Source organism: Crocodylus siamensis, chromosome 2 (genome assembly GCF_052110815.1).
Source record: "Crocodylus siamensis isolate JL-2025a chromosome 2, ASM5211081v1, whole genome shotgun sequence".
In the NCBI taxonomy this organism is placed as follows: domain Eukaryota; kingdom Metazoa; phylum Chordata; order Crocodylia; family Crocodylidae; genus Crocodylus; species Crocodylus siamensis.
Genome location: NC_143396.1, coordinates 139,385,974 through 139,413,760, shown reverse-complemented (window position 1 = coordinate 139,413,760; position 27,787 = coordinate 139,385,974). Strand labels below are relative to the sequence as shown.

Sequence of the window (27,787 nt, the reverse complement as noted above, 5' to 3'; positions counted from 1 at the left end):
TTGTTCCACCTGTGCATAGAGCACTGGTTGTTGACATTGCACATAACCACCCACATATTGTGGGTTTAGACCCCTTGGGTTCTAGGGATTAGGAAGGTGTTGTATTATATGTCATCTCCAAATGTGCTCATTCAATTAGTTAATTTAGGTAGCCTTATGCTTCACTGAGCATTAATTACATGTAATTGTGGATGGCTGGTAAACTGGAGATAAGAAGTGCAATTTGAATTTTTTAAATTTTACTTTGGCTTTTGCTTTTGAAATTAATGAGGACCAGTATGCATAATACACTGTTGTTCTGCTTTAACTTTACTGCAGCTAATCAAGTCAAAATAAATGTACAAGATAACTGATTGGGAGTGGGTTGTGTTGATGTGAAATATGTGGAGCATGGAGCACAAGAAAAGCATGTGCACTAATTCTGCTCCAATCTTTACTGACTATCTCATGTGTGCCAAGCCCTCTTACAAAAAACATGTGTAGTGGCTAATTTAGCAGCATCCATTTTTCATATTCAGTAAGAAGATCCTTGGAGAGTCGACTAAAGGAAAGAAAATCATCCAGCTATGGTTTAAAATTAAACACAATTATATTTTATTATGGAATCACCATTACATTATGTACCAGCAGTACATATAGTGGATACATTTAAACAAAATCTTTTTATTGCCATTATTAGAAAAAGAAATACTACATCGTGTGCTTGGTTTTTTTATTGTATGGAATGAAAGGTTTGGAAAAAGGCCCTCGGCTCATTCAGAGTAATGGTGGATGAAAGACCATGCCTTAAATGGAAACAATGTGTATGCTTATCAATTTTTGGTAAAATTGATGACTGTTTTGCATGACCTTGTTATTGCTGATACGCAGCTAAAATGTTACTACAATTAACAAAAGTACCAATTTCACTAACACAAGCCATTCTAAAATCTATTAAGGCTTAATTGGTGAGTTTCATTTCTAGCATTGTCTTTACATACATAACACAGCTAAATGTGAGTATTTTTATATGCATAATTAGTTAATAGAAAACAAGTTAACTGAATAATTATTGATTTCTAAAAGTTACACCACTCTACCTCTAATGGGAAAAAATACTTTCAAAGGTTCAAGTAACTATAACATTGTTTATTGCCACATTTCCATTTTTTAAAGTTCAAATAAAACATTTTTTCAGTAGGATGTGTATATAAACAATTAGACAATGAAATAAATACATTGTGTAACTCACATGAATTAAAACACTGTGGAACTATGTCCCCTGTAGAGTGATAACAGGCCAAATGCTCAGCTTGTGTAAATCAATGTAGCTCCCTTGAAGTCCATGGAGCTAACCCAGGTTACAACAGCTGAGGACTCACTCAAGGAACCCAATTCTGCTTTTAGTTACACCTGTGCAACACTATTTGGACCACTAGCTGGATGTCAGCAACAGCTCATGCATCCTTCGATTAGTATCAATTCCTGAAGCACATAACTGGCCTTTAAACCCATTGTTTTGCTATAGAAGGAAGAAGTAGTCACAGGAACAATTTACCTTTGGAATAGGAGTCTCAGGAGAGGGTTTTACTTGATGAATATAATGATGCCAATGTTTGATAATGGGCCATGCCATTGATGGCTGTTATCTGATACACCTATGGAGTGGGTCTGGCCTCCCTCTGTTTCTCCTGTAAAGCAGCTCCATCCCTGTGGACCTATAATAGCAGGAATGCCACAGGGTCATGACAGAGGTATTTTAAACATAGACTTCCAAGTGATACTTTGATGGACAGAATAAGACTTATTCCTCCAGCTGTTCAAGAAAGAGTAGAAGAGGAAACAGGGATTGGGGTCATTTGTAAAAGAAGAGCTCTCTTCCCCAAATTTGAAACCTATTATCTTCCTCAGCAAAGGAAAAAATCCATTACAAATAAAAGCAAGAAGATTTAACATCCTGATATAAATTACTATGTAAAGATTTTTTTTTAAATAAGTTGAGTTGTAAAAAGAAGGGAAATAAAACGTTCAAAAATGCAGACTTGAATGTACAGTGTTTGAGGTATAGTCAGAAGTCAAAAGTGCAGCAAAAAGAGAAGTCGGAAAAAGAAATCCATATATGTTGACTCTGAACAAATTCCTCATATGAAGATGACTGTAAAAAGTGTTCTTAATTGAAAAAGTTAAAGTAAGAAAAATATGTTCAATGTTTCTTTCAACTACCACAAAAGTCCATTAAATATTTTATCATTAAAAGTATCTTCTTTGGAAAGGAAAAGTTAAAATGTTCCAATGTATACTTTCAAAATGTACAGTACCACTGCAATGCTTTGGAGAGTAGGAAAAAACAAGAATGGTATTTAAGGCAAAAACTAAAGCCTTTATGTTCATCTGAACTGAAATAATGCTCTTCACCCTGGGGCTAGATGAAGAATTCCAGTTCAGTTAACACTCTTAACTATCAAAAAGCAATTTGTCTGGGATCAAACTGAAACAAATGGGATTCTCCCTGTCTGACCTCCTAATGCAGTTAAGTGCAATACAGACCTCTCTGCCATCATAGGCTAAGAACTCGCCCACAGTCCTGCACGCATGCCTACACACACACACACACACACACACACACACACACACCAGCAGCAGCAGCTCCTGAGAAAAGTGTTCCTCGCTCTCGCCCAGGTGCACAGCTATCCAAAGCGGAACTTGAGTCTGTATTTGACAGTGTTGGGATTTTTCCGAGGCACAGACAATGAAACCTTTGGTTTTGCTGGAGTGGAGGCAGGTGACTTTTTCTTCTCAGGAACTGTGACGGTGAAAGAAAGTTCTGGCTGCTCAGACTGCTTGAACCTTGGAAGGAAGTGGGTGGATATGTGCTGGGGTTTCACCCGGGGGCTGCAGCCTCTTTTAGCTTTGCCTCTTTTGTTCAAAGCCACATACCACTCTCTCCCAGTCTTTTCAGTCCTATAAATCGCTGAGGCATATGTGTTATAGCTGTTCTCTTGAAACCTCTCCCTGAACTTGCAGTCTTCTGTGAATTTGGCCTAAGAAAACAAAACCAATAGAAGCTTATTGAAAGATCTGTATTTATTTTACTAGGTCACCAGAACTTACCCTGGTAAGGATTGGGGGCCAAGACTGTCAGCAATGTGTACCTAAAAGTTATCCCCTAAATCTTTTTGATGGGGGCCTAATTGCGTGGCCTGATTTTCAAACCTGAAGAACATCTTGCAATTCCTGTTGATGCTGTAGGATGTTTGGTGCTTTTAAAAACCAAAGCCACTTATTCTAACTCTACAGTTAAGAACGAAGCCTTAGGTTTCCATTATTGAAATTCTTGACTGTATTACCTGTCTCAGGAACAAAACCTTCCCATTCTTCTGTTCCTCCCCTATCCCCCACAAAATATAATATACCACTTTATCTCCTTTACTGCAGCTCGGTCAATGAATATTACTTTTTGCTCTGTAGTGTGTCCAATTTCCTGCCCTTACACATATTGCTTTCTGGCTCTATCATTGCTTAATAATCTGGAATAGCAATTTGCATGCAGATTTTCACTGCTTCACTGAGCACAGTTTTGATTGTATTTTTTTCAACTTCAGGCATTTTGTCTCCTAATATCCTTTTAAAAATTGATTTTTAGTCCAAAAGCATTTTCCCTTACAAACAGCACTGGAGTATTGCTATTACCCTAAGGACTCCCATGGAACCTAGTGGCTATAGACCTACTGCCAGCCTGAGTAAATCTGAACATCCCAGTGGGTGCATCTATACATTCATTAATGCATTTTAGATAATGTGCATTAAATCTAGTACCTCCATTGTGAAGTACTAGAAAAGTGTGCATTACCCTATTTTAATGCACATTAGCTAAACAGCATGTTTTTTGCGATGCTTTAATGCACATTAAAATAAGCTGATGAACATTAAAGTGCACATGTAGATGTGCCCTGAGATGCAAATTGTGTGCTATCCATTCACACTAGCCTTGTGTAAGACCACATAGATTTTCATGCATGCACAAATCCTACTGAAGGTCTACATTATTTTGGACTGCACTGGCCAGAGTCAGATACATTTATAAAATCTCTGATAATTATTAACAAATCATGCTTTGAAATAATATTGATATAATAATAATGATTTGAATAATAACAGTATTTTTTAAAGTATTAAACCTCTGTTGATATCAAATAATATATTCTAATATCCATGTCTGCTATTACTCTATTCAATGCCTGGTCTTAGCATGACTGCAAGACTGAACTCAGTACGGACTGCAAGACTGCACTCTACCTGTGTAGAGGCATTTTTGTTCTCTTCCAGAAAATAAATATATAAAAGTAGTTGTGTGATGCGTAAAAGCCCAGAACCTGTTCAACAAAATTTCTCCCCTGGACCTTGATCCAGCAAAGACTTACACATGGACTATTCACAGTATAAGTCTTTGCAAAAATCAAGGCCTTCAAGAGCGGGGCTGAGATTTTTCAAAGTATATAGAGAAGATTTGGTCACTGACTCCTATTATGATGAGTGGAAATCAGCCTCAGCAATTTTGAATATCAAACCTGCTCTCAAAAACTGTCCAAGAAAAACAAGTCACTTGTTAAAAAAAGCACAGAACTAAGATCAATTAATCTTCCACAAAAAGTAAAAAGGAGTTTTGCTATGATCAAATGTCAGGCCCTCTGTAAAACATATGCCAAGGAAATCAGCCTGGATGGAAACACAGTATATTTTCCTTAACGGAAGAGCTGAATACTGTAAAGCGTGGACACCTATCTCTGTTGACAAAAGGTAATGCATACGAAAACAGAGCCCTCAAAGTGCATGGCTAGTGTGTTACTGTAACAATGGGTATTCTTGAACACCAGCTCAAAGGGATTCACCACTTCTTGAACTGAATAATGAGAGCATTAATTGGTGTCCTGAGATCATCTAAAATGGTTTCTAAGTGCAAAGTCTGAAGCACTGGAAAGCAAAAAGAAACAATTTTTATAACCCATTGGAAAACTCAGTCCTGCTTGGTATTACTGCATTAAATCTATATCTTGATTAAGAATGCTGAGTTTCTAGAATTCAGATGACAATGCCCTTGACCCAGTAAGACACCTTTTTCATAACAATTTTACTTTAATCTCCTTTAGCTTTTTGCTTGAAAGAAGAATCATTTTAATTATGCATTTTTGCTTTCTCTGTCTTCATTATCCACCATGATGTGTCATACATGAATGAATATTCTTCTCCCAGAAATAAAGATTGGAGCTAAATTCCTAGCTAGCCATTCAAGTACTCAATCCTGAATCTCCTACTGGCATGAGGCATCCCACTGAAGTCTAGGGAGCTGCACAGATGATAGCTTCTTGTCTTCTGAGGAAGACAAATTCCATTGGAGGAGTCTCCAAGGATTTTGTGAGCAGAGTGTTCTTTCTGGATAGATGTGTCTCAAAGCAGATGGTTTCAAGTGAAAAGAGGTGTAGGGGCTCTGTGCTTGTGAATCCCACCCTAGGACATTAAAGAGTGCTTTTCTTGGGTTGAACCAATTTTTATATGGAAGCACCATTTGATGTTGAATTCTGGGTTCCCCTATCAGCAAGGCAAATCCTGGCAGTGCCCACTGACTTCATGCGGCCCCATAGCCATTGCAGAGACATGAGGCCTCCTTGCTGCTGATTTCTAAAGGGAGAGAAAAAGAGGGACCCAGATTACCCTTCATCATGGTAAAACCTTTTAAGGTAAAGAAGCATCTCAGGGAGAAGTAATTTCTGCAAGTTCCCCTTCCACTGTGTTCCCCACTTTGCACTGTCAACAAATGTGAGTTGCCCTGCACTGCAGAGAAAAGGTTATGAGGTCCATATACATATACAGCAGGCCTTAGGAATCCATGATGTGGGATATTGCCCACCTGTTAGATATCCTCACTCAGCAGCCCTCAGCTCCCTGCTCACCATTGCCAGTCCCATTCCCCACAGCTTTGCTGTACTCAGCTAAACTAGCCTACAACCAGAACCCCTCCTACCTCCCTCTGGACTGGGAAAGGTAAGCAGTACTACCTAGTAACAGTAGCAATACAATCTGACTCCTACTCTGTTTCTGGCTTCACATATAAATTAAAAGCACTGATGCTAATCACATAGAGAAAACACTGCTTGAAATTAACAAACAGCTGGATTTAAGCCCTTAATTAAGTTTACTTTTAATTGGCATGGGGGGCATTTTTCTTCCTGTATTCATAATGTTTTAGCATTCTGAAATATTCTTCTCTGTTAAATTATCATTTTTTCCCCCCTCAACTTAAACTTTTTTCTGGACTTCACAATTCTGTTAAGGTGTTGCTATTTCCTAGCAGGGACATCAAGGTTTGGAAGCACACGTTATGGTTATTCTAATGCTGTCCTCACTCAAGGGATAGACCCCATGAAAGGATTCAAGATGGCTCCATTCAGTACAAGGGATGTCTGTTCTGAAGGTCATAGAATTTCATTTTTCCCTCTTAATCTACATCTGGCCATCAAACTAAGACAAAAAAATTAAAAGTATTGATGTGATCTTGTATGAGGGCACTGAAGCAGGTCCTTTGCTTCCTGCCAAGATTTGGATCAATGGAAAGAACAAGCTCTTTTTGTTTTAGGACATTACATTTGCTCAACTGTTGTTGGAATCAATGATGACAGCATCTTTACAACGTGATGTTGAAGTAAGGAGGTCTTTTTTAATGGACTTAGTTTTCTTTATACAAGTTATTGTGAATGTTTGATAGATACTTATTACAAGCTAATATGTATCTTCATAAACAAGTGAAATTCAAGCTTACAATTTCATTGTTAAGTGTGAGGTTTTACAGCAATACTTTCAAGGCATATGCCCAGTAAAGCTAAAAAAAGACTTAAAGTATTCAACCTTAGTCATGAGGCAAAGAAATGGGAAGAGGCTGCATAGCTAGAAGTTTTGTCTTTACAAAAATAATTAAGTTGGCTAATTAAATCTGTCCTACGGAAACTAGTTAGTTGAAATTTAAAGATCACAGGGTCCTTAGGTCTTTTGGAATCTGAGATGGAATTCCTTTGGGAAACCCAAGAGAATTGGGATTCCCAAGTAACACCTGGTTACCACTTAGAAAGCAAGGGGAAAGAATTTTACCACTGCCCTTGCTAGCATCCTCCCTCAGAGTACAACAATTTATATTGTTCAGTCTGGTGTTGCTGCAGCACATATTATAATTTTCATTTTGACCTGTAAAGTCACTGCTCTAAGTGTATCTATCTTGTATAGAAAAACATTTGAAATCTCTGTGATATAAAATGTTCTACCTATCTGTCTGGGTCTTATCAAAGCACTTCCATTGTTTCCTTTTAGGACTTGCCTACAGTGCCCTTCTGGCTACCTAAAACTACACTATAGGCCAGCCCTTAATGCTTCGCAAGATTACATGGAAGGGTTAGTAGAGTTAGCTTTAAAAATATATGTATTTTCTAGGAAAAATATTGGGGGTTTTTTCTTTGGGATTTTTTGCTGACCTTTCTGAATTTTCAGTGAAATATTTCCAAACAATAACAAAACACCTTTCTACTTGAATAAGCCTATGTCAAAACCTCATTTTTTCATTTAAAATTAATCATACATTTGATTTTTCAGTTTTTCTAGTTATTTCCAACCCTTTTTTTCTCCTGCTATTGGAAACTCTGGTAAAACTCCCTTTGATTTCCATTAGGGTAGAATAAGGCTGTGTACTTTTGAGTCCTATTCTTGGTTTACAAAATAGGTATGAAGATAAATAATGCAACTTGATGGTCTTCCTCCAGATGAAGTAAGTAGGTCAGATACAACAATTTTGGCCTGTTTACCAGCTGCCTAGTGGTGTTAGTTGTAATATTACATGACAGTCTATAGACTGAAGGTGGAATCCATATGCTTGAACTGATTTTTGAAAGTTGAATAAGGCTAGGGACAGACTTTACACATAAACTGGTTTAAGTGATCAGAAACTGATTTAAACCTGTAGCAGAACAGGTGTTCTGTGCAAATAAACCAGTTTGAAAATGGCTGAAACTGGTTTGAGATAAACCTGGTTGAATGTAGTACCAGACTTAACCGATTTGGCTCAACTCAGTTTATGCAATGTCTGTCCCAGATAAACCAGACTCCCCCAGCATCCCAGCATTCTCTCTGGGCTTGGCGGGGCTCTTTGTTCCACAGTAGATCTGGTCCTGCCCCCCTGCTTCCTGGGCAGAGCTCCAGCAGATAAGGGTCTGCCTGGCTTCCCCCTGCTCTACCCCAGTTACAAACCAGTTCAGCTTAGCCAGGTTAGACTAACCTGTAATGGTTGAATCAATTCAGGCTCAGGCTTTTTGAATGTCTGTCCCAAGTCTAAGAGAAAATGATCATGAAATTCAACCCCATTTATGGGTTGGTGGTGCAGCCATGTTGTGAGCAAAGCAAGAAGGCAGGAAGAATGTAGCAGGATTAATTTTTAAGTGGTTTTTGTACCCTTTGAAGTTGCTTAGTTCATAAATGACACGTGCCCCTGGCGGCTTGGAAGGGCATGGCGGTGGCAGGTGCGCAGCAGTGGTAAGCAGTGAGCTCCCTCAGATGCCGCTGGCACTATTGGCAGGAGGGGGGACAGGGTGGTGAGGACTGACTAGGGGTTGGCGGCCACCTGCAGATAACGCCAGCAGCGTTGGTTGCGGCCAGCGGCAACCGCTGACCACCCGCAAACGCCATCAGCAGCGGGGGAGGGGGGGAGGGGGGAAGGGAGGTCCCCCTGTACATCAGTGACTTAGTTAATAGTTCTAAACTGTCTGCTTCTAGAGCAGAGTCTGCCCAAGCAAACCCCAAACTGCTGTCTATCCCAATATTTACATGATCCATGGGACCATCAAGGCACATTGTCAATTTTTATAAATTTTAGCTCATCTGATGAATTCAAGAGAACTATGACAGCTGATCCCAGCTAAGGACTTGTCTCATAGTATCTCAGGACCATTCAAGTATTAATGAATTCACTCTCACAATACGCTTTGAGCTAGGGAATTGTTAAGATGCCCATTTTACCAATGGGGACACTGAAGCACATTTAAATGGCTTGCCCAAAAGCATACATGGACACATCTCAACTCCAAATCACCTGCATCCCAGTCTGGTACCTCTACCATAGGATCATATCCTTCCTTTCCTCCATATCTCATGCTGTAGTTCATGCTCCTTATCCATGTACCCCTTTTGCAAGATTCCTATAAAGGGTGCCAGCTTGTGCCAACTGCAGGGGCATTTTTAAATGTATAGTAATGCTTTCCCTTCAGAATTAGTCTATGACCACCATTACATCTCAGGCCTTCAAATGAAAATGATTACATCATTAGCTAGTATGTCAGGTTGCTTATTTTATCACAGCCTCAAAAGGAGTTCCTATGAATAACTTAATGTAAAACAGTAAGGATCTCATCAACAAAAGACAACAGAAACTTTCCCAAGAAAGTAGCCTATCCAAGTACATACCCATCTCTCTCTCTGTCAAAGTACATGAACATGTATCTTTAAAAGACAGTCAAGAAGAAAAACTCAGTTTCATGAAGAATGCTTTTTTTGACTCGGCAGGGTTTGCAATAATTTTTTTTCAAAAAACTGTCATTTGTTCTCCGTTTTTTTCCCTTTTTCAATGCACTAAAATTGAATATTTTCTATTTTCATGTTCTATTTACGTTTTCAGCTTTGTAAAAAAGGTCATTTACACCTAGACAGCCACCTAGCTAGGGTCATTTGACCCCAGCATCCTTTCCTGCCTATGACAGGGGAGCGGACTAGGTGATCTGCTTAGCTCCCTTCCCACCCTACCAACTATGAAACTATAAAACTTTTCATCTAAAATATTACAACCAGCTCCACTCCTCTCTGCTTTACACATTATCTAGTCACTGAATGTTGGCTTGTGTTCAGAAAGTGTTCCACAGGAAATATCGATACAATCATAGGGAACAATCCTGAAGGCAATTATATTTTAAAATTAAATTCAGTGGAGATTTGCCCAAATGAGGACTGAAGCATTTGGCCCATAATTATTAATTTAGAACAATTCTTGACAAAGGAAAATTACCTTAACCCCTATAGAAAAATATTTCTGTATTTATGCTAATGCCAGACTCTCTTTTGAGATCAAGACCAAACCAAAGCTCAACCATTTAATGACAATAACATTTAAAAATGTAACTGAGGGTTTAAAAATTAGAAGGAAGCCATCTGTGCATGGAACTGATAATTGCTGGGATTATTACTATTTCTGAATCCAGTTTCCTTAAAAATGAACCATTTTATAATTTAATTATGTTACCATTGAAAAGAAAGGGGACTAATATAAAGCACTCTGCTCAGATAAGAGAAAGCAGGACCCAGAGAACTGGTTTAGAAGGACCCCCAAATAATTGTAGGAATTACTTTTATCTACAGTTCAGCTCAAAGTCATCAGAATGACTTTTATATCAAAGAGCTGCAGTGACTGACAGGCACAGGATTCCCTTTGTACTGTTTAAAACTCATTAGGCCATGAAATAACTTTATCCTGCCAAGACAGGAAAGAACAACAGATGCTGGTTTTGCATTATCTGCATTATTTAGCCCAGCAATCTTTAGACATTTGGGTCAAGTTTCTACAAATTTGTTGCTTTCAACTGAGTGAGGAATCATGTGTCTTAACCTTTCAGTCTGACCTGCCTAATTGCTGTCCATTAATAACACCGTGCTTTTTTGGTGACAATTAACCATACACTGATGAGGTTTTGATTCAATTTTTTTTAGTGTGGAGACATAAATCAAACTTCAAATGGAACAAGAAATGTACTGTATGCCACTAAAAAAAAAAAGGAGAGAGAGACTCTTAAATATATTGTACATTGTGGTTACTTGCCTGTCCTGAGAGCTTTCTGAGAATATTATTTTCTACCTCCTCTTAGCATTGAAGCTGCAATTAAGGAAAACCCATTATGGTAAATTTAATTGCTTTTATCTTTCTTTTATAAAGACTCTTATTTTTCCAAAGTGTATGTGCAGTGCTTAAAGCAATGGGCCAACTCTTATATAGAAAGAAATCATACCATTTGGTATGTTTTTCCTGAGGCATACTGCATTTGTCTACTGCAATTTCATAAAAAGAGAAAATAGAAGCCCAATAGGTAGCAAGTATCCCCTTCTACAAATGGTAAAAGACCAGGGCTTGATTTGCATGACTTCTATGCTCAAGCCAGGCTGTACCCCACATAGGGAGAGGAAGCAGTAACACTCTTTCCCCTAGGGTAGGACAGATGTAAGTTGTGAACCCTAAATTAATATAGTTCTGGGCTACTCTGACATATTTTTGTCACTTTTACACATGCTGTATTACACCTTACTCTGTGTGTAGCTGTTCACACTTAGTTTGAATGAGGGTGACAGAATAGAAAGTGAGGATGATTCATTGGTCAGGACGTTAGCTTACATACTGGGAGGCTTGGGGGCAAGGCCTATTCCTAGGACTTACCATGGTATCTTGAGCAAGTTATTTAGGTTCAAATTCTGACCTTGAAATCAGTAAACATAGTAGGACTCACTGCCCACCCCATATGGGCACATTTCCAATTTGTCTGACATATAAACCCAAAATATGTAATATAAACTGCCTCTGAGAATCTGGGCTTGTGGGCCTCACTTCCATATTTACAACACTGGATAAGAGCATTTCCCTAGCAGAACTGCTCCAATACTAGAGTGATGGGCACCATATACATATATTAGATTCCAACCCTTTGTACACTGCAATGGCAAGTTCTAGATACCACTGGAGCATCTTGCTTCTACTAAAAGTCTATAGAACGCCAATGATGCATCAATTCCTCATCTGCATTGTGCTGAGTTATTAATTTGTTTCTATTGTCTTTTCAGAGAACACACTGACAAAAAACTGGCCATAAAACATGCATTTCACAAGAGGAAATATGCTGTTCTTGCCTCCCACTGTTACCCTCTGCACTATATTTGGGCAAACTTATTTGGTGGAGAAGGTCAAATTTCAATTTTAATAAAAGATGACTTGGCTGGGGTGAAATTTAAGAACTCCTATCCATTAATCATCACTCTCTCAAAGGTGGAGATAGCATATTTGGATATGCAATTTGGCCCCAATGTTGTACCTAGCCTTCTAGCCATTATCATTCTTCATGATTTGATCAGTACCATTTCCTTGAAATCCACATCATTCAAATCAGTATTTCTCCTCTAGGAGACTGCACATTCTTCCTTTTCACAAGTTTCTCTTACTGTTCCCTCACTTCATGTTCCTCCTCCTGTCTTCCCTTCGTATTTTCCTTCCTATCAGAACTCCAAGTTATCTAACCATCCACAGAAGGTTATACTCCCAAACCCATTACATTTGCTAAAATGAGAAATTAAATGCTTACACTTTTGGCACCATTAGGTTTTAGCACTCACACTCCACTGGGTTTAATGGGAAACAAAGGTGTTCACATATCCCAAAGTTTTAGGCTGTCTGCTACTACAGGCAGTGTAACCAGTTCAGTGACAGTCACATCTGGCATGTTTTCTTTACCACTATAAGGGCTAATAGTGTGATTTTTGTTAAAGGCTTAGATTCTGCAAATTCTGAATATACCAAGCAGCCTGAATATTTGCATAACATGGGCTTAATCTGGATCACAGCTTGTTTGTTTGACACTTCCGTATGAAAGAATTTAGGATTTAGCTTTTAGAATATAAGTTTTAGCAGGAGTTATTTCAACATCAGCATAGCAAGTGTGTCGATTTTTCTATGCATTAATGACCAACCTCTTATCCCCAATTATAATAAAAACAAAAAAGGACAGAGTACCCTTGATTTTTTTTTAAAGTATAGATTCATTGAAAATATACATATTTGAACCCGCAGGAAGGCCAATATGTAGAAAAACCAACAAGAGGGAATATATTTTTAAATAAAACCAAATAGTTAAACACTGCTATGATTTTAAATGTTAGCAGTAACACTTCCATGCTGGATCTTGCAGCTCATGGAAAGGCCCAAGGCTCAAATTCCCAGGATGTAATCCCAGCACCCGCAATTCCAGTTAATCTTATCAGAATCTCATTTCACACAGCAACTTGGAAGTGGGCACTCAGCAAAGTCCTGATTCTACTTCCATTGGTTTCAGTGGGACAAGAGGGACCACTTAAGTTCCTGGTTGCATGAAGATTTTGGGAAGGCTGTGGAAGAAGCAGCTATGAACATCTGCCTACTGAAGTTGTTCTATAGCACTCCCCAGCCACAAATTAGGGGCAGACAGCAAGTACACTACTGTTCAGGAAAATACATCCCACAGGACTTCAGGCTGTACTTAAAGTTAAGCTTATGCTTAAGGGTTAAGTTGCTTATCTTCCTGAATAGGGCATATGGGTGCTTTCTAGAACTAGAGTGTTATATACACATACACTTATCATTTTCCTCTTTTTATTTTCTCCATTTTCCCCTTTGTTACGTGTTCTTATATACATGGGGTATCTCCATTCCCTCATCACAGCAAATTGAGTCAAAATGCCAAGTCAGCATTTTTATTTCCATTTGCTTTGGTGGCACAGGATTAGTCCCGAAGTCTGTATTCCTTCATCTTTTTATCAAGGGAACATGTGGATAAAACATTATGTAAAATGTATGTGTGTATATATCCCCTGTATAACAATAAAATATTATTGAACAGAGAGCATATTGTTTTGATGACAACTACTCAGTTACAAAAAAAAAATCTTCTGTGGTCTATCTATAATAAATATAAACAGAGCTTCAAGACTGTATATCTACCAGTCACTTAAGTGTCTGTCTTTCTACCTTTCAAGGCTCCATCCTGCAAGTCGGTAAGCACTTATTGTTGAAATCATGGCACAGGTATGCTGAGCATCTTGTAAGGCCAAGCTCCTAAGAATTCTTTTTGCTGTAATATACAGGTGAAGTCGCCACAATGCCTTTAATAAACAATATATACTGGTAATTCAGTTTCTACTTACACTTGCATGGAGTTTTCCTTTTTTTGACATCGCTAAAAAATTGTTGCTGAAAACTCCTCGTATTCCTACAATCCCCTGAGACACAGCAAATATTTCCAAAATACCTAGGATGACAGAAATCCCAAAATAAATCACCATTCTTTTTCAGATAAGTGTGACAAAAAATAAATCTTATGAACTGCAGGGTTTTTTCCCCCCCAACTCTTGATTTTCACCTTCTTTGTTTTAAACAATTAATTAATGTTTAAATGAATACTACTTTGGTTATTGAAAATATATGTTTATTCCTAGATGGCTTTTTTTAAAACCTTAGGATATTTTCAAATGATTGGCAACTGATTTTAAAACATGTAGCATCTCTCCTTCATTTGTGCTCTGGTCCTACAAAAACTTAAGGACATACATAGCTTTAAGCATATGTGAAGTCCTACCAATGTTTTGGGGATTCCTCATCTACCTGGAGTTCAGCTCATGCTTATGTCTTTGCAGGATCAAGGCTAATTATCCAAACAAAAACCTATTTCTCTACAAAATCTAACAGGCCTCTTTTCCTAAGAACACAAAACCCTGTGTTCTATTCATGTAGGTTGTAACACAAACCAGTAAAAGCCAAGAATTTCAACCATGTGGCTTATAAGATGTGCAACTGTCACTGCACCAATCATTCTTATGTAAGAACACAAGCTGTTAGGAGACCTCTTGCTCCAGGGTCCCGACTGTCATGGGTTTCAAATGCTGTCCCTTATTTTAGAACTATATTTACAGTCGACATGGATTTAGTCTCTCGCTGTTATTGCTGCAAATGATTTACACCAGAAATATGATAGGAGGACTGAGATGAATGTTGGGTGACAAATTCTGATTTGGATGAAATATGGCAATTTCAGATTTTTTCCAGTACAGAGAAGCTGAATAACATGTATTAGCATGTCACACCATTTGGACACATCTATAATTTTATCCTAACCAAAACAAAGGCAGAGGAAAATGTGGATAAAAAAAAAAGGAGATGAAAGCTGAGCATTTTAAATATCGATACTTAATCAAAAATGAAAACCTTTTCATGAAAATGAAAGCCTCCTTGTACACCCATACAATACACTATGAAAATAAAGTTAGAACAAATATTGATTAATACTAAAGAAATGACTCGCATGTTTTCGGAAGGTTCCGATGGGTCAAGCTCTTATACTTCACACTGGACACATCTACACATGCCCCTACAGTGCCACTGTTACTGTGTCATCATTTAGTATTTCCTTTTGAAGGTACTAAATGACAGCACAGTAAACAGCCCAGACTTCACCGTGCTGGCAATGCAGAGTTATTTTTAGCCACTACATCGCTGTAGCAACATGCTGTAGCAAGGGAGCGTGTTGCTATGGCAATGTAGCTGCAGTGTCACAGTTCATGGCCACCGACACTACATCACTGTAGCACGTTACCCACTGAGTAGCATCCTAGACTTCAGATCCTCCTTCTGATTTCATTGGGACTTTTTTGTGGCATAAGGAATGACTCAAGTTGCCTAATCATGACACGAACCTGTGGGCCTGATCTCCTACACAGAGCCATGTCATCTGGCCCACGGGGTTCCCCACAAGTCCAGAAATTTGGTGGCGAGGGAGTGGTGGCAGTGCTGATTGCTACCACTCTCCCACTGCCAAATTTCTAAGCCCTATGGACCAGATGACATAGCTTTGCACATGGGGCTGGATCCTGTTTACAGTACCTGATCCAGCACATGGGGCTGGAGCCAGGCACCGCATTGAGCCCTAGCCAGGCCAGCCCAGCCCAGCCCAGCATGCCAGATCAGGCCTCACTCAAACTGATCTTGCACACCACACTGGTCATCTGGCCCCATGAGCCAAATGAGGTCAACAGAATGAATCCAGTTTGCATACCGACTCCTCACCACGCATCTGAGTATAGAACCTTTATGCTTTTTAGGAGCTCCCTTGAAGCTATTGTTAGAAAAATTGAGAGCAAAATATGGGGTAGTGGTGGCAACTGAGCACTCATCTGGAAGGAGAAAGCCATTGTGGGTAGGTCCTGTGCAAGCATAAAGGAAAAACTGGTCCCTTGCCCCACAAAGTTTTATGCTTCAAATACAAAGATACAAACAGTAGTGATGTGAGCTACAGAAAAGTGATCAATGATGATAGAACCTTAGTGTAGCTTAAAACAAAATAATTGCATCCCTATAGCAGTGAGGACCAGCCTTTTTGGCAGGTGTTCCACAAGGTAAACTATGCATCTTCCCTGAGTGCCACTTTGATCCCCTTCCCTTGCTGTCTGAATGGCAACACAGTTGCTGCATTGTGGAGCAGGAATCAAAGCAGGGTGCTACTATCCCAGGCAGAAAATTAGCTTCCTTGATTAATACTGACGACACCAAACTCTGGGGTAAAGCATCCACACCTGAGGACAGGAGGGTGATCCAGGTGGTTCTGGACAGACTTGAGAAATGGGCAGATGAGAACCTGATGGTGTTCAACACTGAAAAATGCAAGGTTCTTCAACTTGGGAGAAAAAACCTACACCATGCTTATAAGCTCGGTAGTGCTACATTGGTTAGCACTACAGATGAAAGGGACTTGGGGGTCATGGTTGACCACATGATGAACATGAGCCTTCAGTGTGATGCTGAGACTAGTAAAGCGAGCAAAACACTGGCTTGCATCCATAGATGCTTCTCAAGCAGATCCCAGGATGTCATTCTCCCGCTGTAGTCAGCCTTGGTGAGGCCGCAGCTGGAGTACTGCACCCAGTTTTGGGCTCCACAATTAAAAAAAGATGTGGAGAAGCTTGACAGGGTGCAGAGGAGAGCCACGTGCATGGTCAGAGGTCAGGAAAACAGACCTTATGATGAGAGGCTGAGAGCAATGGGGCTATTCAACCTGGAAAAGCGCAGGCTCAGGGGTGATCTGGTGGCCACCTATAAGTTTATCAGGGGTGTTCACCCAGATGTGGGCGAACGATTGTTCACCAGAGCCCCCCAAGGAACGACAAGATTGAACAGTCACAAACGCCACTGACTGGTTCAGGCTGGACATAAGAAAGAACTTCTTCACCGTCTGAGCCCCCAAGGTTTGGAACAGACTGTGCCACCCGAGGCGGTTCAAGCACCCACTTTGAACACCTTCAAAACATGCTTGGATGCTTATCTTGCTGGGATCCTATGATCCCTGCTGACTTCCTGCCCCTGGGGCAGGGGGCTGGACTCGATGAACCTCTGCCCAAATGTCTATGAAATCTGGCCTGCAGGATCAAAAGGTTGGGTACCACTACACTAAGTGAATCAGATGCATTTTTTCCCTAAAAATGGATCTTTTCGCTTTGACTTCAGTGGAACTCTGTCTCCACGGCACTGGACTCCTGTTTGTGAATAAGGACACAATGCATCACACTGTAGCTTGACCTTGGCAGGCCAAAAAATATAATGGGCACAGTCCTTCTGCTACTGAAATGTCATGGCTGATCTGCATTGCAGCTGAACAGGTGAGTAATCCCATTTCTATTCAGCAAAGCACTTGAGCATATATATATGCTTAAATCCAATGGCAATCAGTAAAATTCTCACCTTAATGTTCTGTTCATCTGAGCATTAAACTGGATGTTTCCAGGGAAGTAGTATAACTAGGAGTGGGTGACCAGGGCACCAACCCTGAGTACCAGCTTAGAGGAGGTTCAGGAATGGCACCCACCACCACTGCCAGCCCAGCTGCTATAGCCACTGCCAGCAGCCTAGCCACCATCATGCCGCCACTGCCGTGACAACATATTAGAAGACTTGAGCAAGTAACTAGGCATTGGCATGGCTGGCTTTAAATCCCATCTAAGTCTACACACCACGTGGTTAACAACTATGACAGTGGTTTGTCCCTTCTAGAAACCTTGACTGGCATGTATATCACCCTAACTGTGCCTGTGTAACTCCTTTCACTGGTTCTCTTTCCTCCTAGCTATAGTAGGCGTAGCCCAATGTCTCAGAGGGCAGGTCATCCAAGCATACTTTCTTGCTACAGCAGCATAGGATAGATGCCCCAAATGCAGTAAGATGAGCCTGCATAATAGGTAATGTAAAGAAAATAAACAGCTGCTGGCTTGCAGTGGATCCACTGGCAGAGTAACTAGGGTGGGGCAACCAGGACAGGCACATCAGGAGCTAACATAGGAGAGGGCTGGAAGAAAAAACAAAACAACACTGCCTTCGCAGCCACACAATCATCAGCAGTCAGAAATTGCCACTGCCCGCATATGTCATAGCTGCCCCAGGCACCTTCAGTTATATATACACAAAAACCGTTTTAGTTCTACATACAAGAAATACTTAAGGGCTCAAAACTCAAAATCTGGACCCACATTTTGAACATGGAGGATGCAAAGAGCCAGTGTTTTGATTGTGAATCTTCTCTAAAGTACATATCCACTACCTGAAACAACCATTCATCTTACTACTACTGAGCTGAAGCATTTTGTAAACTTATTTGCCAAAACAGGGGTATCCAAAAATTGTTTTAAAGATCTAAAATGGCAATCCCCAGGATTTTTCTGTGGAGCAGCATGGAACCATTCAGGACCCTGTGCATAGTTCATGTGGAGTCCAGTCCTGCCCAATTCTTGCTGAAATCAACGGCAGGGGCTGGATTTAGCCCTGAAGTCTAAATGAGATATTAGGAGACTGACTGTGGGCAGAATTGCCAGAATGCTTAACACAGGGTGTATCTACATATGTGCTTTACTGCAGAGTGGACTAGTTTGCTCTGCAGTAAAGAATCACCATCTGCACATGCACCCCTATTAAATTAATTAACTCTGCTGTAGGATAGTACTGTTTGGGACAAGTACCATCTTACAGTGGAGTTATCTAGTGTGCTTCAACTAAATTTAGTCCACTTGTAGCCAGTGACCAGGGCTGGCTGGGATATGAGGGAGCTACAGTGAGGGGGCTGCCTACTGGGTATTCTTGAACTGTGGCACTTTTGTACCCCAGCCAGCTCCTCTGCAGAATGCTGAGCAGGGTCAGATCAGCTCTGGGCTGGTCCTCCCCAGCTCAAGGTACTGTGGTCCTGGGCACATGTGTAAATGCTGCACCTGGAAACAATAAACTCCAGAGTTTATTGCTATGAGTTAATTGCACATGTAGATACACCCACAGAGTGCTACAAGGGCTGCCACAGGAGACACAGCACAATGCATGTCAAGTAAACAGACAGGTATTTAATTGTCCCTTCAAGCATCTGGAAAGTAGGGAGACAAAAGAGGTATTATTTGGAATGGCTTCACTAAAAGCCTCAGAGAAGCCTTGGAATCCTCTCTTGATACCTTATTGCAATGCTTGCTTCATTGCTTTGCATCAGTACAGGATGACATTGTTTTGCAGTAAGACAATGTCACAGCTCAAATAAAGGAAGGTCAGGATGCTGTCTCATGACTTAGGGCTGTGTAGGGTTCCCTATACTGACAGAGCTCTGCAAAGTTAAAATCAGCGTTATTAGACTGTCACAAGTAGACATACTGACTTCAGCTGGGTTTCATAGTTAGTTCTGCTTTTGTTTTGTTCAATCAGCCCCAGATTAAAACAAAGAATTGCTTAAAAAAAAAAGACATAATGTTTGTGGTTGGAACCTTTTTGCTACTTTAATTTTATTACTCCTGCTGGCTCAGAAAGTTGCAATTTGGTTCCCTTGTGCTAGATGGAGGATGAGGGAGGGGTTATCCCTAGTGCAGGGTGGGAAAAATTGTCAGGGGAAAGTAGTCTTAATTTACAGTCATGGCTCCACAGGAACCTCACCAGCTGTCTTGGAAATGACCAAATAAGTCAGTCTTTTGAATCTCCTACCTATGGTCCCTCCTTGCCCAAAATCCAGTGGGGAGGAAGGGGGTACAACCTGTGGCATAGATAACACAAGTGGCACAGGCAGCCTCTGCATGGTATGTAGCAGACTGGAGAGGGGACAGACAGTACAGTAGCAGATAGGGCAGGGAGCAGAAAGCAGAGCATCAGATCAGGTAGGGGACACAAAACTGCTAGCAGTAAGCAGAACTGCAGTTTGGTCAGGGAGTATAGGGCAGGGAGCCAAGTAGCAGACTGGGTAAGGGAAAAGGATCAGAGTGGTACTTGGAAAGGGTGTGGGGCTAATTTGTCGCACAACTGCCAAAAAGGTTGCCCCCCCCACTGGCTTGCAACATCTCCTATTGACCTGGGACAAACAATACTGGGCCTCCAGGAGGACAGAGACTATAGGCACCTTGTACAGCTGTGATTTTCACCTTCTCTTCACCTGGACCTTCCACCAGTCAGGGCCTGGTTTTCCTATGAAGTGATCTGACCCCAGTGTATTTTAATAGAGCCAAATTATGCTTGAATAAGAGCAAATGGATATCAATGCTTTGGGGACTTACCTCCATAATTTATTAATCAAGTAACACCTTTAATTGTAATTTTCAATTTGTTATAGATCCAAAACATGTCATTTGTAAAGCCACTTAATGAGATAGTAAAACACAAAATAGGATTTTTACAGGATTTCTTTTTTCTCTTCTCAATATTGTAAGACCACAAAAAAGAGGTTAGACCTTGATGTTAGTTGGAATATTATGACAGCGAGAGAGAAAAATTGTACTCCCTAACAACAATATGAGAATGTTTATTCTTACTGATTTTCCATGCAACTGGTGCAAAATAAAGCCAGAAATGCCTTTTACAAATTCAATACCCAAAGCTGATGCTTAGTTATACTAATTTAACTATGACAAACATTCCTAAAATGATGAAAATGTTTCATTTTAAAGCTATAAGGTCAAATTCTGTCCTCAGATACTTGCAAAAATCTACCATTGTCTTTAACTCAGTGGATTGAACCAAATTTTGACTTCCTATATGGAGGGGATGGGAGGGGGGGGCTCATTCTGATCTTATACTGCTGTAAACCAGGAGTACCTTCAGTCAGGAAGGTATGGTATATCACTATAAAACTGACTAAATGAGATGACGGTCTGCACCCCACCCCCCAAAAACAGGTTTCACTGAAAAGTCATTGTTTTTAAGTTTTATCTTGAAACAAAGTATTTGTTGCAGGACCATATGGAATGAAAAGCCGCGCAATCGATTCTAGTGCAGTTTGTGCCAGAGGAAATTGCACACAGAAATATTATGCACACATATATTTAAAAAGTTGTGACAGTGTTATGCTTGCTGCTTCACCTGTCTGTGTAAGAACAAACTTTGCCCATGAAATTACATCAGTTCCACTCTGCTTTTGAAAGAGAAAAAATAAATGAAATATTCAAATACTATGTTAGAATATCATGAATGTTCCCACCTTACCTGGCAGTTGCAGAGAATCCACAACTCTTTTTACTTCAGGACAAGTATAAGCACAGCAGCAATCTGTCCTCCAACTTTAGTATTAGAATACCCTGTGGCTGTTCAGAACACTATGTATGGCTCACATGGAGCCCTGTCCTACTCTTACTGAAGTCAATGGCAGACCTAAAAAGTGGTCAGAATAGGTCCCTGGAATGCATGTCAACAGGACTACCTAGTTTTTTTATCCAAAAAATACTCAGATACACATGTCTCATCCTTAACCTTTTTCAGCCTAAATATTGCAACCTGTATGATGTAGAATGGTGGATGCATCTAGTGTAGTAAGGAGATGCTTCCATTTTCAGATACAGACGGTATCCATCCATTAATCTGTGGACTATTGTAACTGTCATTACTGAGGAATCTGAGCACGCCAATGATGATGGGGCCTCACAACACCACCATAATGTAAAGAAATACTACAATGAGTTTTCAAAATGGAAGCTGGGAAAAATGGTTGTATAAGGGACCTGTCCAATCTCACAGAAGAAATCTGTGGTTAACTCAAGAACTGAATGCGGGTCTCCCGAGTTCCAGTCTTATCTTTGTCATATCTCTGTAACAAACCTTGCTCTTTTAACCCCTGTTCAAGATGCTGCAGGAAAGCAAACTGGAATATGGAACTTCCCTACTGATGACTTTCATCTCTTTGACCATGACTACTTCAGCTGCTCCCATCTTATATGATGAAGTTTTCAATTATGCATGTAGGACAAGGAAACATGCCTCAAACCTTACCAATATCATCGTAAAGAATATCATCTCTAGGAAACACAAAGTAATACTTTTCAGAAAAGTGACCCATGCTCACTCCAAAGATACCCAAGCCCAGAAATGTTGCTGAGTAGCAGTTTGCAAGCATGCCTGAGCAACTCAGGGAAGTCCTGTACATGTGTTTGCAGCACTATCCTCATATTTTTAAATGCTTAAGAGTGTGAGGATGGTGCTGGCCCATGGTTTGGTTTGTGATGCAATGACTAAATAATCTTGCAAGAAGGCATAACAAACACTAATACTTGAAAAGACTAAATGGATTGAGTCTAAAGGAAGTATGGCTGTTGTGGTCATGTGTACAAAATTAAATAATTCTTTTTTGGAGACCTATTCACAAGTTAAGCTGGAAGGTTGGAATAACAATAATAAAATATGACGACTTGATGACAGAATGAGATATATTAACATAGTTTCCAGTCCATAATAGTTCGGTTATTAACTAATGCATAATTGTCCTTTCATTTAGGAAGTTTACACTGAGTGCCAATGCAATGCAAGACAAGGAACCATGGCCAGATAGATTCTCCATACTTGCCTCAAGCTGATGCAACTATTTGCCATGGGCCAGATTGTCCACAGAATTGAGAAAAATCAGAGCCAATATGTTAAAATCATGATCACAACTGCATCCTCCCTTTCTGACATTTTTATATCCAGAATGGCATGTCTGACCTGTACTCAAAACCTCTGTTAGTAAAAAATGAACTTCCTCCCTCTTGTCCGGCTACCACTTCTACTTGATTAGTAGTATTAGCATTTCTTCCAATTATTATTTTTAAACAAAAAGTATCTAATTGCTTCATTCAAACAATAGAAATATGAAGTAGGGAACAACAACCAAGTTAAGGGTAGGAAATTAAGAAAGAAAAGAGAAAGGAAAAAAAAAAAACAGGCAAATAATTTTGGCTCAGACCCTAAGTATCAGTGCTGTTTGAGCCAGGGGCTAAAAAAAAATCCCATGAGGCAAAGACGCATCCATTTCTATAAACAAGAGCACACAAAACAGTGATGTTGGAAGCATTATGTCCACTCATATTTGACTTCCCAGCCTGCATGACCAGGTACCCATATACAGGTGAGTCAAATGGATGCAGCAGTGCGCACAAGTCTGAAGAGAGGTTTTTGAACTCAGGTCTTCCAGAGCCATAGTCCCTCGACTTGAGGTTGATCTCTACCACAGCTCATTGATGGGTCTTGAGTTAACTTAAGAGTCCAATTCTTGAGCCACAAACCCTCTCCCTGCAGGGGAGAGTAGGCTGTAGCCTGGGATTTCTCTCCTTTTCCTTCCTCCACCCTCTCTTCTCGGCTTTGAGAAGACGCTTTACCTCAAAATGGGCTGCTACACTGTTGAGGTTGCAGAGCCATTGGAATTGGTTGGCAGCCAGCTCCTGATGTCAGCATCCATTTTCTTGGGGTAACCTTCAGTATCTCCTTGCAGCATTTCCTCTGGCCATCATGAGAGCTCAGACCATTACGAAGCACTTTATTTAGAAGTCAGAGTCAGGTTACTTCACACACTGTCCAGTTCAGTGAAGTTGGTGCTTGAGGTTCACTAATTCAATTCTGGTAGCATTGGCTTCAGCAAGGATACTGACATTTTTGTGCCAATCTTCCCATTTGATGTGGAGGATTAGTTAGAGGCACCATTAGAGATACCTCCCCAGTCTCTTGAGATAACTATGGTAGGTCACCCACATTTCACATCCATAGCAGAGGGAGAGGATGATGATGACTGCATTGTAGACCTGGATCTTGGTGTCATTCTGGAGATTGCATAACTATGTACCTGCAGAAGCAACTTCCCAAAGCAGGCACTTGTGCACCAAATCCTGTACTGGATCACCTCCTCAATGTTCACTCTCTGAGAGAAGTGGTTACACCAAGGTAGGGAAAATATTGAGAGAGAAACCCAAAGCTTGATAGGCTTCTCCATAAAGATCCAGCATGGTCAAATACTCTGTTCTAAGCTTCAAACCTCGTATATGCTATTACAGATGTGCAAAGTATTACTGTCCTATCTTATCTATCCTATCTTACCTACTTTTTTGTTAATGATATGAATGATAGAACAGACAGCAAACTCATGAAAATGGAAGATGAACTGGATGAAACTGTGGACAGTAATAGAAATGAACTTAGAGGTTTGTTTCTGTAAAAGGTAAACTCTTACCACCTGGTCAGCTGAAGTAAATAGATCCTAAATAGGCAGTCAGTGGGAGAGAGACATGAAAGAAAATTAAGAGACTGAAAAATGTAGTAATACATGAGTTATGGTAAAAAATAAATAAGTGCTCTTGAAAATAAGATCTGTATGCTGTTAGAAACTCTTAATAAACATGATGGAAACCCCAAAGTATTTCACGACTGGATTTAGTGAAGTACCAGTCCTACAACAGGAAAATGCTGTGTTAGAAAGCTTATCTACAGGAAGTGGTGACGGTTCTCAAAGAACTTCACTTTGCTCTGATTGTGCTCTCACTGAAGCAAAGGGGAAATTTCACCACTGATTTTCACTGGGAGAAAATGGGCCATTTTTAAAAATCCCACCCTCTATTCCTAGACTTTTTCCCCTTTGTGGGCCAAATTCTGTGCCAGCTGTCTCCTCTGTGATTGTTTGGATAGATTCTCAAGGCTGGTTAAGGGCTCAGTCTTTGCTCTGTGAGTGCAGAGCTGTTCTGCAGGGCTCACTCCACCCTGTTTGGCTACTGCTTAGATCTGAAGTCAGGTCCCTACCAAGGCTTTCAAGGCCAGGAAGGAGAGCTTGTATGTGCTGATAGGAGTGGGCTATCAATAGCAGGAGCAAGAAACTATGGGTTAGAGGAACCCAGAGGAAGGCGAGGCAGAGTGGAGGGCTGGTGCTTCTGCTGGGGCCCCTCGCTGACTGGGGTACGAGTGGTGAGGGAGCCCTGGGCATACAGGTACGTAAGGAGATGCAAACTGCAAGCTGCCTTATGGGCATTCTACCACAACCAGCAAGAAGTAGAGGGAGAGTCATGCCCAGCAGTGTCACAGAAGCCAGTGAGGACCAGGAGGACACTGAGCCTCCTGAAGGACCCTACCTGTCCAGGCCCAGTGTCAGGTTCAGCTGCAGCAAGCTCAGAACTGCAGCCACCCTAAACAGCTCTCTCTGCTACCTCAGCCCCTCAGCCTGGCCCTGGGCATAATCTGTGCCCAGCTAAAACCTGCAGGAGGAGAATTTGGCTGCTTTCTACTAGAGAAACCAGGGCAGGGTCATGGAGTGATCCCATCACTGCCCTGCCCTCTACCACTTAGGAACGCAGTGGGGCTGGCAGGTACCTACCCTGTCTGTCCACTCCTGGACCTACCTTGGCCCTGGGTCATGCCAGCTTGTAACATCCAGGAGCAGTCAGACACTCCCGGCTGTGGAGCAGGGCAGCTCCTGTTCTGAGCTGGCAGGGCATGGGGACAGGTGCATACTGTACATGTGGGGTATCAGGTGTCACTGTGCCCACAGTGTTATATACCCATGTTGTCTGCATCTCACATATATCTGTCTTGTCTGAATCTAGGTAACCCAGGTATAATGCAGAGCCATGTAGAGCCTATAGCTCATTCAGTTCTAGAAAATAAATATTCACATCATCTACATCTAGTGCATACCTACAGTCTGGATCTCAACTAGATCCGTATAATCACTCTCTAAAATACATTTCATAGTTTATATCTATGTACTGTAGTCTAATTTGCATACATATGGCATATGCCTAGGTAGTCCATACCTAACATGTTTATCTCATCCAGTGTTTTTCAATTTTTTTTCATTTGCCAACCCTTAAAAACTTTGGAATGAAGGTGTGGACCTCCTTGGAAATTTCAAATGGAGGTGCAGACCCTTCTGAATTGTAAGTGTGGGTATTCACATACATTGCACTGATCATAGTCACCTTTTGTGGACTCCTTAGACATAGTCTGCAGACCCCCCGCCCCCTGGGGAGGAAGCGGGTCTGTGGACTACAAGTTAAAAACCACTGATCTAGTCTCTAATGTATACCCACAGTCTGTGTCTACTGTATCTCCACATTGTCTTCATCGAAAATAGCTCTACACAGCTCAGTTGATATTCATGTAGCAAATACCCAGAGAGGCTATATATATTTCTATGGTTGTATCAAATGTAGACCCACATGGTCTTGAAGTAAATTCTCTCTCATAGTTTGGTTTTAATATATACACACACACTGCATAATTCATACCTAGATAGCATATATCCACAGTTCTGTCTGTCTATCCATCCATCTATATCTTTAATGGACATTTCTCTTATACACATCTAGACTTTTAGCCCACATAGTCTATATCTAATTGATGCTGGTACAACCTTCACCTATCTAGTCTCCTCCAATGTGTACCCCTACACTCTCAGCCCATAGAGTTCCCATCTGATCTGCAGACACCAGAAAGAAATCAGTGTTTGCTCAGGGGTGAAAGCTTGCCCTCCCAAAAGCCCACATCAGCTGAGCAAGTGCTGCACAAGGGCCCCCGTGGGCTGGGAGTTTGCTCCAAGGCCCGGGATCCACAGGGGAGAGAGAGAGAGAGTGTGAGTGTCAAGCCCCAGGAGAGGCGGCAGGGGCCGAGAGGAGGGGAGAGCAGGCAGAGACCCCCTCCCAGCACACGGGCAAGCCGCTCCGGGGCTCGGCGTGGGGAGCGCACAGAAAACTTTCTGCCTGCCCGGGCGTAGTCGAGATCCCCACAGGCGGCTCCCCCGGCCGGGCAGGTCCGAGCCCGGCCCACGTGCTTCCCACGCCCCGCTGGAGCGGCCGGGGGTCGGTGGAAAGAATAAGGACCCAGGGGATACGCATAAGGATCAGCGGGAATACTGGGGGGCAAAGGGGGAGAAGAGCCCCGCTAGGTCCCTCCAGGTGCCTTCCAGCCGTTAAATAAATCCTAGGACAAATCGAATCAATACTTTGGTTTGCAAATATCTAATACAAGACACCCCGGTAGCGCGACTTCCGATTCCCCTCGCCCCGTCCCCAGGGGCCGGCTGCCCCAAACCCACCTGCCCGCCCGTGCCAGCCCCCTGGCACCTCCCTCCCTCCCCCGCCCCGGCCTCGAGCCTCCCTCCCGCCGCGGGCAGGGAGAGGAGGCAACTCACTTAAGAGACTGGCTTCGTGGGAGCCGTTGACTTTGCCATCCGGGTGCAGCTGGAGATGGAAGCCGATGCCCACCCGGCAGTAGAGGCTGCCGGTGCGGCGGCCCGAGGGGCTCCACTGGAAGGTGCCGCCGGGCGCGGGGGCAGGGGCAGCCCGGGCGAGCCGCGCGTCGGGGCGGGCCGAGGCGCCGGGGAGGAGGCGGCTGAGGACGAGGAGGCAGAGGACGGCGCGGCTCATCATCCTTGCAGCGGCCCGGCTCCCCGGCGCATCTTGCCGCCTAGCCGCGCTCCGCAGGCAGGCCCCCCGCCGCGGGGCTGCCGGCGCTGCTGGCACCGAGATATTTATAACGGAGCGAGTGAGCTCACTGCCAGGCGCACGCCCGCAGGGGAGGCCCCCCTCGCCCGTGCCCGGCAGCCGCCGCGGGAGGGCGGAGGGGCCGCGGCGCCCATGGGCACGGTGGCGCCGCCGGCTCTTCCCGCCCCAGCGCGGGGCCCGGGCGGGGCAGCGCCTGCCGGGCGCACGTGGGGGC

At 41.9% G+C, this 27,787-nt stretch overlaps 1 protein-coding gene across 1 annotated transcript; it reads right to left on the bottom strand.

Annotated features, from left to right (window-relative positions):
• Positions 1–593: 593 nt before the first annotated feature.
• Positions 594–27,787, bottom strand: FGF5 (fibroblast growth factor 5). The gene is made up of 3 exons (XM_090034759.1): positions 27,261–27,787; positions 13,996–14,099; positions 594–3,020 (listed from the first exon to the last, which is right to left on the bottom strand). Exons 1-3 carry the CDS (start codon positions 27,496–27,498, stop codon positions 2,667–2,669), a joined length of 696 nt encoding a protein of 231 aa, XP_089890885.1. The 5' UTR covers positions 27,499–27,787; the 3' UTR covers positions 594–2,666.

Bases quoted from the DNA above. Each gene is read 5' to 3' on its own strand.
- FGF5 (XM_090034759.1), bottom strand. From the start codon at position 27,498: ATGATGAGCCGCGCCGTCCTCTGCCTCCTCGTCCTCAGCCGCCTCCTC. The intron at 14,100-27,260 runs GTGAGTTGCCTC...CTGTCATCCTAG, and splicing joins CCACGAAGCCAGTCTCTTAA to GTATTTTGGAAATATTTGCT. The intron at 3,021-13,995 runs GTAAGTAGAAAC...TTGTTTTCTTAG, and splicing joins AAGGAAAACTCCATGCAAGT to GCCAAATTCACAGAAGACTG.